General features: G+C 34.3%; 1 protein-coding gene across 1 annotated transcript; it reads right to left on the bottom strand.

Annotated features, from left to right (window-relative positions):
- Positions 1-7544: 7544 nt before the first annotated feature.
- LOC127952212 (gastrula zinc finger protein XlCGF49.1) lies at positions 7545-10063 on the bottom strand. Its single transcript, XM_052550626.1, has 3 exons — positions 9914-10063; positions 9107-9308; positions 7545-8807 (listed from the first exon to the last, which is right to left on the bottom strand). The coding sequence occupies exons 2-3, from the start codon at positions 9162-9164 to the stop codon at positions 8173-8175; spliced, it is 693 nt and encodes a 230-aa protein (XP_052406586.1). The 5' UTR covers positions 9165-9308; positions 9914-10063; the 3' UTR covers positions 7545-8172.
- Between the last annotated feature and the right edge of the window lie 3260 nt (positions 10064-13323).

Below are 13323 nucleotides of genomic sequence, written 5' to 3'. Positions count from 1 at the left end.
TTGATATTGGGAAATATATTTAACTGAAAAATGAATGCAAAATAAATCACACAATATTTTCACTTTACAGTTCAGTAACAGTGGGGTTGGAAAAAAAAGGGCACAACAATATTCATTAAACACTTATTTAATGTATTCAAATGAAAGTTTACAATATTAACAAATTATTCAACAAGCAGTGTTTTCAGAGCCCCCATTTTAATCTTGGAGCTTCCCATCTGTTCTGTAGAGTTTCTTTTTTTCCTCCTGAAACGAAGGATGAAGGGCAAACCGCGTCTTGTGCTGACAGATATGCTGCCCGTCTCAGATGAGAGTGGTGCAAGTGGTCATCATTGCCCGCATTCGAAGTTGAAAAGTTTCCATTCAAAGCATTTATTAAACAAAAGGTAATATATTTAACCATTTGTGATTGTGATTTTGATTTGTGCTTGTTGGGCGCACCTAGAAAACTTACTGATCCTACGGATATATAATTTATGTACGACCTGGAAGTATTTATTGAGCAATTTACGCTAAAACGTCATGTATACGGAATATCGTTGTGTATGGAACATGGTTAGTCTACATTACCTGAAAACTGCTAACGGACTGTTTTTGAAGACACTGAACCATTTCTATAAAATAAATATTCAATAGACATGTCAATTACAAGTAAGAAACGTGTCAGGAACATTTATATGCAATATTTGTTTGATTTTAGGGACTAAAGTTACCTGAAAGCAGTGAAAAGAGCAGTAAGAGTTTCCATGGCAACTCTGCTCCCAGCTCACGCAGAGCTTAACGCACACACAGCATTTACACAAATAAACGTCTAGAATTAAAACATTACAGTAATAATTTACAGTCTCATTCAATTATTCAATCACTCATTCAAGTGTTCCTGTAGCTCAAGTGGTAGAGCATTGCGTTAACGAGCGCAAGGTTGGGGGTTCGAATCCCAGGGAGCACATGTTAGAAAAAAATTGTTAGCCTGAATGCAAGGTAAGTTGCTTTGCATAAAAGCGTCTGCTAAATGGATAAATTTAATGTAATTATTATTCAGTAATGAATTAAAAACTCATTTTGTAGTTCAAAAAGCAACAATAACTCATAAATCATAAATCAATTGTTCACAATGCCATCAGCATCGTATATCCTCATACGTTTTTTTTTTTTAATGTATGCACATTTATAACACTATTCTTTGTATTGTATCACCTTTGCATCAGATTACAAAAAATAGTTAACGCTAACGCGAGGGTGTTTCTGATGCAGCATCTATGGGAGGGACCATTCATTTGACATCGTTATCGCTTCTGACTGCCATTATCGGCCTATTAATTTTTTTCTTTTTAATAAAAAAAGTCACAAAACCACTATTGTGGAGTTTTTCTTTTGCTATTTGAGCAAATGGCAATACAATACAAAAAATATATTTGTGGTATTCTCCCATTCACTGCTCTTCAAGTTAACACAACTATGACGACTTCTGCTGCTGAGAAACCCGGAAATGTGAAAAGGGTCCATAGAGACAGATTTTTTCTGGTAAAGATAGCCTGTAACAGTGAAAACACCATGAAAAAGCAGTAGAAATAATCTGGTTTAACATTTCCCCTCCGAGAAATTGCTGGAAACATTAAGTTGGAAATGACATTTCGCTATTGGGCCATCCGGGATATATTTTAATTACTTTATTGCTGTAAAGATTTAGGAAGTCAAGTATTATTTATATTTTATGTGTTCTATTGTATATTTACTTATTTGTCAATGAAGATGGGTGTCACAAAATTTCTGTGTTTGTGCTTGAATTTTTAATTCTTACTATTATTTATATTTAGAAGAATTTATACTATTTATTTTGTATATTTCTAGACGTATGTTTTAATATGTTAATACTGAGGGGAAGAATTAAACAAGGATAGAAATAGTGTTGTCACGATACTGGAATTTCAAACGTCGATACGATACCTTGAAAAAATATCGATATTCGATACCACAGAGAAAAAATTGCCACAATAATATTTTTTTAAAAGATAAATATAACGTCATATATATATATATATATATATATATATATATGTATATAAGTGTGTGTGTGTGTACTGTATGTTTTTTAAATGGCACAGCTTTTAAATACCTGAAAGTACACTCTTAACATCAGTCAGTCAAGAATTATAATATGATATCTGGATAATCAAGTATTATTTAATGATAGAACTTTAGTAATTATAATTAAAACTTGGTAACCGTGTATGAATGCATAGACATTTTAACTGAATTTAGGACTGATGGTGGTGCTTTGTTGATCATTTAGTGTTTCTGTAAAAAACGGGACAAACTAACAATAACACTGATAAGATGATAATGATAATAATAATAATAATAATTATAATAATATGAATTCTACTAATAAGAACAGTAATGGATTCATGAATATTTTATATTAATCAGGTTGTCTGCGTTCAGTCAAACCTAGCCAATGAGATTCCGTTTGCGCATTAGTTCCGCCCACTTTAAGAAACACCATAGTCTTTACCGGAAAACAAGGAAAATAAAACAAACAGGAAAATACAAAAAAGAATATTCATGTTTAACGCATACAAGTAGCGCGTCCAAGAGAAATTAGTATTGCTACCATTCAGATATTTTAGTATCGATATTTATCGAAATATCGATATTTTTGACAACACTAGATAGAAATGTTAACAATTGAAAGAGAGAAAACAGAATTGCATAGAATGTGTGAATTTAGCACACATTTTACTGAATGCATTTTAAATTGATGTGCTCTTTGTGTTGACACTGTTACATTTTAATATATTAATTTAGGCAAATGTTCTTCCAGACAGAAATTAATATTCAGTGAAGCTCCTCCCACAAACCCTGCAGAATTAGTCACACTGAAGATATTGAAGAACACACAGGTTGGTGTTTATTCTTCATTAATAATGCTGATGTTTATAAAGCTTCAAGATAATTTAGATTTGTTTCAATAACTTTATTAGATAATTTTGTAGTTGATCACACATATTTAATAGCTCTCCCTGTGGAAATATGGGATTTGTGCCTATAATTCTGTAAAACTAATAATAATTTTAAGATCAATGTACATCATTCTTGGAGAGTTTCAGCGACATATTTACAAAAATGCATCAAAATGAATGAAATCTGATTCTTCAATGGTCTACTTTACATCAGGGTTCATTACGGAGAGTTACTGAAAGTCAACCAATTTTACTTTTATTTCAGAGTTGATTGAAGAAAACAGAGGAAGAAGAACAAAGTGTAGTTCACTCTGGTGTGAGAGATCACATGTGCTTTGAGTGTGGGAGGACTTTTATTTCAGCATAGTGTTTAAAACTGCACCAGAGGATCCACACTGGAGAGAAACCTTATAAGTGTTCACACTGTGATGAGATTCAGTCGGTCAGGAGACCTGAAAAGACACAAGAGGATTCACACTGGAGAGAAACCGTATCACTGCACTGAATGTGGGAAGCGTTTCAGTCGTTCATTTTCTCTACACAGTCATACAAAACACTGTCACAGATCATCTTCAGATCTGATGCGGCATCCTCAGCAAATGAGACACAATAATGAATCAAGCATTAACATATCGTCTTGATAAATCTGTCCTAACCAGACATTACAAGTGACACGATGAAGAAACATTATCTAGTTTTCACAGTGAATAAAGCTCATCGTCAAAACCAACAGATTCAACTGTGAGATTTAGATTAACTCAAAGATTCAGTTCTTCCCCAAATAACAATTTTTGTTTCGTGATATAAATTATATGATTTGTAATAAGCGTATGAGTTTCAAATTATTATTGTCTTAAAATGCATTTCATTTCATTCACAGTTTCACAGACAGTCTGTTTTTTTCCCTCTTGATTTTTGATCACCTGTCCTGCAGTGATTGTGATTATTGTTGAGTTCACAGTGTTTGCTGCTCCTTCTGTGGTTGTTCTTCAGATCATCTGTGTAAGAAGTTCTCTTGAGTTTTTAAGCCTCAAACAATCCAAATTCTGTTCAGAGGAGAACTGACCCCCGACTGAACCTGCTCCCTCCCAAGTGTTTTTCTCTCTCTCCTTTTCTGTCATCAGTGGAGTTTGGTTCCTTGCCACTGTCACTTTTGTCTTGCCTAGTTTGGGGCACTTAATTTCTGGCAGGATTGTTGACTTGACTGCACAGACACTATTTGCACTGAACAGAGCTGGATGATGACATCACTGAATCAATGATGACCTGACTTTAACTGGAAAACTGACTGTTCTCTATCGTCCTCTTGCATTATCAGCACACGTTTTTCCTGTTTAACTCTGTAAATCATCTGTATTGTATAAAGTGCCATATAAAATAAAATATAAATAAAGGTGACACGACAATCTGAAGAATTACAATGATCTGAAATTTTATAATTTTTTTTACATTTAGCAGACGCTTTTATCCAAAGCAACTTACAGTGCATTCAGGCTAAACTTTGTATATATATATATATATATATATAGACACACACCAGTATGTGCATTCCCTGAGAATCGAACCCACAACCTTTTGCACTGCTAACACAATACTCTACCACTGAGCCACAGGAACACTTAACAATCTGCAATCATGAGAGCTCACCAAATGCTTTTGAGTTTAATTATTTTGCAAGGAGGAAGAAACCGCAGCACCAAGAGGAAATAGTAATGGATACAACATGAGAATAAAATACTCTCTACAAATAACAGGCCAGATTACAGCAAGATTTATCTTTATGTCAGTGATATTTCCATGTGTTGTCTTGTTCAAGCACATGGCTGGTTATTGTTTTGCTGGCCATGTGCTTGTGTTTTTGTTTTGCGTGAGCACATTTTGTCTTGTTTGTTTCATTGTGTCATGTCTATTGTCTTGATGATGTCCTGCTGATGGAAACATTGAGCCGATGTGATGGAAATATCAATCTGACGTGTAGAAAAAAGTGGGTGGGACAGGAGTGAGTGAGTGTGTGTGCTGTGTGTGTTTGGGAGGGGAGGAGGGTGCAGTTAATGTATCGACACAAAACCTTTTTTTAATGGGGGACCCTACGTCCTCTTTTCCCGGGATTTCAAAATCTCTCAAAATGTCCAAGATTCGGCTTTTGCTTTCTACAGTCGCGATTCATTATTTGGTTTTTCGTTTAAGAGCCCTGTGAGGTACTGTTTTGTTAATCTGCTCCAGCTGAATTTCTGACCATTACCGCCCGCTCTCATGTTTTTTGTGTCCGTCCCGCCCGCTCCCTCAAACATTATAATATTACTGATAATTTTCGCTCATCAGGGAGCCGCCATCAATATGCAGAGTATTTTAATCTCTTGAATGAGTGCTCGCTGTTCACTTTTACTTTAGATTTAGTGATCACATGCTTTCTGTGTAAAGACAGATCAGATATTTATCAATGAGCTCAGGATCTGTTGGGCAGCAAATCCTCTATGATCTGTCAGTTATCTCTCCTCTCAACCCGTGATCATTGAAATCTGGCTCTTGCAGCTCATACACATATACAGGTGCTGGTCATATAATTAGAATATCATCAAAAAGTTGATTTCACTAATTCCATTCAAAAAGTGAAACTTGTTTATTATATTCATTCATTACACACAGACTGATATATTTCATGTTTATTTCTTTTAATTTTGATGTTTATAACTGACAACTAAGGAAAATCTTTACTCTATCTCTTTGACCTTCTCTTCACATCGACGCATCTGTGACTGCATGCTGCAATACAAGACTTTAGCTCGTTTTGGTTACCGACACTGTACTTTGAAAGCCCATGCCAATTAACTCGTCCTCCATAGAGGTCACAGTATCAAACTGCAAAAAAAATAAAAAAATAAAATAAAATAAAATATTGCCAAAGTGCACAAATATAATTGAGGTTAATTGGATGTCAGAGATTTTTCAAATTCTAAATAAATCAGGCATATTTTGGTCACCTTTAACCCGGAGGACCCACTTTGACTTTTTTCTGTTGATGGATGCAGCAGTAAAACACATGGTGTAAGTTTTAACATTTTTTAAATATTCAACTAACAAGTTGAAATCCCTGTGGTCACAGCTTTTATGTGTTAACATTGTTTTCAAAGCAGGGATGATTTCAATCAAGAATAAAAAATAAAATAAAAGTTGGTATTTTGGTTTAGTTTAGTGGCAGCAGGCAATTGAGGAAAATCTAAATGGCTACCATTACTCAGACATGATTAAGTTGAAAAAACATTTTGTCAATTCACGGTGACGGTGTTGACATGTAAGCTGATGGAGTGGAAAAGTGTTCCCAAATACTCATTAGCAGATGAGACCAATTAGAAAAGGAGAGACCGAGATGGACGGACAGGGTCCAAAACAAAAAGTTAAACAAGTAGGAGAATTAGGACCATGCTGTGTGTATCTAGGAGAAAGCAAAACCACTTTATTTGGTCTTCTGAAAGTAGATGCATTTAGGAATCTTTAGGATGACCGTTTCGTTAACCGAGGAGAGGAGGTAATTCTGACTTTGCTACGAATCAGCTACTGTAAGTATTTTTTGTTATTAGTGTAAGTATTTGAAAGAATTCATCCAAATAGTTATCCAAAAATGTATTTTAAAAGGGTAGGTAACAGTAACTGAATGAGATTCAAAGGAGCTGTTGATACCCAAAGATGGTAAAGGATTAAATATCCAATCATTAGAGATGAGCAGACCAGTACCTCCACCTCTTCCGGTCAAACGGGGGGAAAGGGAAAATGGGAAATTATTGGAGAGTGCTGCAGGTGTAGCAGTCTCCTCTGGTTGGATCCAGGTCTGTCAGAGATTAAGCTTTGAAATATTTATAAATAAATACGAAAACACAATTATAGACACATGTAGATATTATCGCATAATACAAACGGTTGGAAAGATACAATTTGCCTGATAACTTTTATATAGCAATAATAAAATGTAATTGGCTTTTCTGAAATTTTCCAGTACTGAAGAACCGATGACGTCAGAGCTTATGAATACTATTGTCTTTCGTAATTTAACCCAGCTCGTTTAATACCGGGTTCAGGTACTATTCCTACTTACAAGAGAAGAATCAGTTGGAAGGATCAGTTGCAAAGCTACATGACAGTATATCGTGCATCTGCATTTTCAAAATACATCATAAATGGAGAATAACTATTCATTTAAAAAACAACAGAAGAGTTACAGCCTCTTCTTCAGGCTCCTGAACAAGAACTTGCTTAAAATCTTCTTTCCTTCATGAAAAAGTGATTAAACTACAGCTGACTAGTGATGTCACATTCAACACCGAAGCTTGTATCAAAAAACAACACATTTCATATAAAAGCACTGTATCAGAGCTTGGTTCATTTTGAGAAAAGCACATGATCTATGACGGACAAAGCTTTATTCGCCTGAAAACCATGTGACTGCTTCAGTATCTGGTTCAAACTAAACAAATCTCAGCGCAGTTTCCTTTATTACATTATAATGTGTAATTTATATATTGAGCTCAAAAAATTACTTTGGCCATGACCTAATAATCGGCAGAGTTAAAATAAACAGATCTTAGATTTAATTTATGAATTTTTTTTATTCACTTATTTTATTGCCAGTACACAGACACAAATTAATGACTTTGGCAATGATGTTATTTTTATAAAATATAATAAAACAAAGAATCAGCTGTAGAACCAGATAACTGGCTGTAATGGAACAAAACATTTGAAAGGTGTCATTTATTTTTAGCATAAACCATGTTAGAAAGCTTTGAATAATGACCTACAGGTAAACCCCTTCCCTCTAACGCAGAAGAGCCAATGGCAGTCGAGTATCAGTTGCACAGGGAGCAGAACTCAGACATCTGTAGATGGAAACATGGGAAAACGATGTTCCTGGAATACTTGTTCCAGTGATTCCAGGTATCCTGAGAGGATAGGCAATGGAATTTATTTTATTCTATTCTAATTTGTGACATTGTTTTTTTGAGAGGAACTCCATCTTTGAGTTGATCTGAATCTCAGTTGAATCTGCTGCTTTTGAAGATGAACTTTGTTCACTGTGAAAACTTCAGATGTTTCTTTGACATGTCACTTGTAATGAGAGATTCATCCAGATGATATTTCACTACTTGATGCATAATTGTGTCTTATCTGTTGAGTACGCTGCATCAGATCTGAAAGTGCTTGATCTGAAGATGATCTACTTGCTGTGATAGTTTTTTGTATGACTGCGTAAAGAAACTGAATGATTGAAACACTTCCCACATTCAGTGCAGTGATACGGTTTCTCTTCAGTGTGAATCCTCTTGTGTGTCTTAAGGTTTCCCGACTGACTGAATCTCTTGTTACAGTATAAACACTTGTACGGTTTCTCTCCAGTATGAACCCTCACATGTTCCTTAAATTGTGGTCTTCGTGTGAAACTCTTCCCGCACTGATCACATGTGTATGGTTTCTCTCCAGTGTGGATCCTCTCATGTATTTTCATGTCTCCTGACTGACTGAATCTCTTGTCACAGTGTGAACACTTGTGAGGTTTTTCTCCAGTGTGGATGTTCATGTGTATCTTAAGACTTGATGATTGTGTGAAACTCTTCCCACATTGATCACAAGTGAATGGTCTCTCTCCAGTGTGAACTCTCATGTGAACATCAAAATGATGTTTCAATAAGAAATCCTTTCCACACTGAGTGCAGGTCAAAGATTTCTCGGCACTTTTCATTAAATCTCTCTGTTTGGTTTGAAAGCAATTCAAAAGTTGTTCTCCAGTTTTGACATGATTATTCATATCAATTTCACTCAATTCTTCATTCCCTTCCTCTTCTTCAATCAACTCTAAAATAAAAGTAAAAATGGTTAATTTACAGTAACACTCAAAAATCCTGACGAACCTTGTTGTAAAAAAAAATACAACTGCTATGCAAAATGTTGGTCATTATAGTATTTTTATTATTATTATACACCTCTATAACGTTACATGAAGGAAGAACATTGATCTTCAAATTATCATTTTTAAAACATTATAGACAAATCCCGTGTTTCTTTAGGGGAAATTATTAAATATGTTTGATCAGCTACACCATCATCTAACAGAAATTGTGTTGATGAATGAAGAATGAATAATAAACACCGACCTGTTTCTTCTTGAGTATCTTCAGTGTGTTTGATTCTGCAGGGTTCTGGATCTCTCATCTTCTCTCTGTCCTCTTTAATAAACTCAGTCTTTACAGATTTCAGCTCTTCCTGATGATCTGATGCTCGACTTCACTTTAGCATTTATTGCTGAATTACTAAATGTGTGATTGTCGTGGGAGGAGCTTCAATGGAGATGAATGTCTAAGTGAAAGAAGCAGATTTGCCAAAATCAACAATAACAACTAGTTACTTTTTATGTAGGTGAAGGAAATGTCTTCTAAATTCAAATATTTGAAGAGACAAGAGCCTACAAAAACACAAGAGTATTGCCTCTTTGTAGATCATAATATTACTATATTAAAATAAATGGCGTCTACACAAAGAGCACATTAGTTTAAAATGCTCACTCAGTAACAATGCAATCTCATGTGGTAATTCACACAATGCATTTCATAGCCACATGGGACATTTAAGATCTATAAATGAACATGAACAGATGTATATTATAAATCTGTTCATATCCACGTTTTAAATGTCCCACGTGGCTCATTAGATAAGCGCAATATTATCTATTTATCAGTGTTTGAAAGTAATGTTAACCATCTGAAACGACAATAACTAGTTTGACCAAAGACAAACGACAGATAACGTTTTAAATAAAACCGTCAGCATAACTTGACATCAGTTCGTGTTTATTCCTCTCACAGATCCTGAGACATTCAGTAACAGCAACATTATCACTCCAGACCTCGAAACAATGATTCATGCGAACAAACAAAAACACGATCCCTCCTCAATGAACTTACGTTTTCTCATGTTTCTTTGAGTTAGCAGACGCAGAAACAGCGATGTGCACTATTAACACAAGGCAGAAACGACCTATTGTTGCATGAACATACGGTGTAAAGTATTTTACAATTGTGTAAACATAATGTGAACTGCTCAACTCTCCTCAGAAGACTCGGCGCTGACGAGTGCGTGAGCGCGCGCTAGTGATGGCGTCATCGAAAAAGCGTCAAATCTCGTTGAGTATGGCTGCGTCTGAAATGGTGTACTCACTAAGTTGGTACTTCATTTCAATTAGTATTTACTTAACGAGTGCTAAAAGAGTACGTACTACAGCCAAATCTCGTTGAGTATAATGCGATCCGCCATGTTTACGTTATGTGTCCTATGACGTTATAGCGCAACAACTTCAATATGACTGACTGCCTCCCTATGCCATCACTTTCTTGAAATATATGCCCCGATACATTACTGTTAAACTTATTGCTGATTTTTTCTTTGCTATGGAACAATGTACTGTTTGGTTTCCATGATAGCAAGAGTAAAAAACAGAAAGAAATATACATCATTAATCTATAAGTAATTTTAGGGAAATGGTAGCTATTCACAAAGCCAAATTTAGTAATTCTAAACCTTCTTTTACTCCTTTGGTAAGGAGACACAACAGTACATCAAATCCACCCATGATTCAAAAAATAAGGCTGCTAAAACCATTCAGTTATGCTCCATCTTTAATGTATTTATTTGAAACTCCCCCTGGCTCTGCTTTTGTCTATTATTTGTCGTTTCTTTATTATTAGAACTTTCTGCAAAACATGATGAGACTTTAAAAAAAAATTGCGACAATTGACAACAGATTCTACTTATAAACTGCTTGAAAGTCTCTCCTCGACAGTCCATCAGCTTGATAGTGATATCAGCCTTGATAGTGAGATAAAAGCTTTGAAAGAGAAAAATAAATCCCTGAGGGAGTAATTTGTAAAGATCCCATTCAGATTTCTAAATTTGTTTAAAAAAATGTATAGTAACCTTTACTCTTCTAATTTTGATGCTAATAGCTGTGATAAATTTATAGATAAAATACAGTGCTTTATCCCTGCTATTAATGATTACGATAAATCTCATTATGATTTGTATATTAATTGTGATGAAGTGTGGAAAGCACTTCATTCAATGAAAAAAGGTAAATCTCCGGGCATCGATGGCCTTACAAGGGATTATTTCCCTCATCCCTAAACCCAACAAAACACTCTTTCTATTGACAATTGGTGACCGATTACGCTTCTTTTTGTAGATTATAAAATTCTGACTTTGGTTTATGCCAATAGATTAAAATTGAATCTGAATTCTATTATATCTGAAACATAATCTGTTTTTTTTTTAAAAGAACGTCATATATACAACAATATAAGACTAGTCCTGGATTTGTTAGATTTTGCAGATGCACTCTCAAGGTCTTATTCTTTTTCTTGATTTTTACAAAGCCTTTGACACAATAGAACACAATTTTCTTTTAAAATCGCTTAAATTGTTTGGTTTTGGGGATTCTTTTATCTCTACAATTTCTACGTTTTATAAAGGAATCAACAGCTCGGTTTTTATTAATTTTGACACCTCTCACAGATTTGATGTACAGCGTGGTGTTAGGCAGGGCTGCCCTTTTTTTGCCCATTTTTATTAGTTACTGAGTTGCTATCTGTGAGCATTGTTCAGAATCAAGAATTTAAAGGAATCTCTGTTTTTGGGAGGGAAATTTAAATTTCACAGTCTGCAGATGACTCCACTTTGTTAAAAAAAAGTTGAAAATGTGTGTCAAAGGCTTTAGATTTAATTAACCAGTTTTCTTGTGCTTCTGGTTTAAATTTAAACATTTCAAAATGTGAGATTATGGCTGTCCATGATTTGTACATCATCTTAACAAATCTGCAATTTTTCAGTTAGGATAATTAAATCTAAAAATATTCTTAATATCTGGTTACAGCGGGACTTGACGTTATATGGCTATCAAAGGCAGAAGGTCTTTCTTATTTTGTATATCCATCTTTATCTTTATTTGTTGAGATTAAAATTGCCAAAGAAGTCAATTTTTAAGTTTAAGCCTTTCCTTAAACTGCAACTATTTACCTTCTAAGCTCCCTATTTCCAAATTTCATCAGCAATGTCTTGTTAAGAGCCACGCCCTATATAATCCAAGGAGAACAGTCACAATACAATCTACTTTGTTCTTGGATGGAATTGATTTTTTAGACATAAAAATTTACCAAATTGACATTTACGCCAATTCTTTCAATTCAAGAAAAAATTTAGCCAATAGGAAAGTTCTATTGGAGATCTTTGGTAGAAGATATAGACTGAAAAAGGGCTTGGCTTTTACCTGGAAAATACTGTATTTCCAATAAAGCTATAGAAATACATTTAAAAATTTTACATAAAATATATTCTGCCTGTAAACTTTAACATTTCTAAAAATCTGGACATTGACAGTTCGTGTTTTTTGTAAGCAATCAGAATAAACATTTACACATTTGTTTTATGATTGCCATATATCCAAGCAATTTTGGTCCGACCTTGGCTCATATATATTTGATTCTGCCAATGCTACTTATTCTTTCAGTCTAAAAGACATTATATTTTATTATATTAATGATAAAAATAGCCCCCTAGAGTACATTGTTAATTTCTTTATTTTATTGGGCAAATTCTTTATTCATAAACAAAAGTTAGCAAATGACATTCAATCCTATCTCCATTTTAAAACTGAATTAATATCACTTCTTAAATTTCTTAGTTATATAAACAACAAAATTCCTTTTTTACTCACAATTTCTACAGTGTCCCAACTTTTTTGGAATCGGGTTTGTACACAAATCAAGTACTTAAGTAAAAGAACAGATATGTATAATAAAACATTACTCCAGTAAAAGTACTGTATTTTCAAGTACACAAAGGTACTTGATATTTTATGTACTTAAGTAAAAAAGTCCCAACATATAGATTTAGCAATTTCATATAGGCTCTATAATTACATTTTATATTAGCACCTATTTTTTTATAATCCTACTGCTCAAAATACCTGGGATTTTTTTCCCAAAATAACCACTATATGGAGTCTATGTATATTTGTGTTGTTTCTATGGATGGTGTTGAAGAGAGTAAAGTTCATTGAGAAGCTTAAACTGTGATGTTCCTGAGAGCATCACAGTTACATATGACATGAGAATAAGGCCTTAAGTTAGGAAGAATGTTTTAAGGAAAATATAATTATGTTCTCATAATGATTTTTGTTCTTTTCTGTGGTGTAAAAATACCCCTGGCCACTTCCCGCTTTGGTAATTACTATATGTTCTGATCATCACATGCTTTCTTCATCACATGCTTGCGCCGCGCAAGGACGTTTTGTTACTGCGTCGACCAAAGCGCAAGCGCAGCG

Source organism: Carassius gibelio, chromosome B3 (assembly GCF_023724105.1).
Source record: "Carassius gibelio isolate Cgi1373 ecotype wild population from Czech Republic chromosome B3, carGib1.2-hapl.c, whole genome shotgun sequence".
In the NCBI taxonomy this organism is placed as follows: domain Eukaryota; kingdom Metazoa; phylum Chordata; class Actinopteri; order Cypriniformes; family Cyprinidae; genus Carassius; species Carassius gibelio.
This window is presented reverse-complemented; position numbering and strand designations above follow the sequence as displayed.

What these genes read in the sequence shown, in the direction of transcription:
- LOC127952212 (XM_052550626.1), bottom strand. Translation starts at nt 9,164, where the DNA reads ATGAGAGATCCAGAACCCTGCAGAATCAAACACACTGAAGATACTCAA. An exon ending in AGATACTCAAGAAGAAACAG is followed by an intron (nt 8,808 to 9,106) that starts GTCGGTGTTTAT and finishes CTTTTATTTTAG; the next exon opens with AGTTGATTGAAGAAGAGGAA.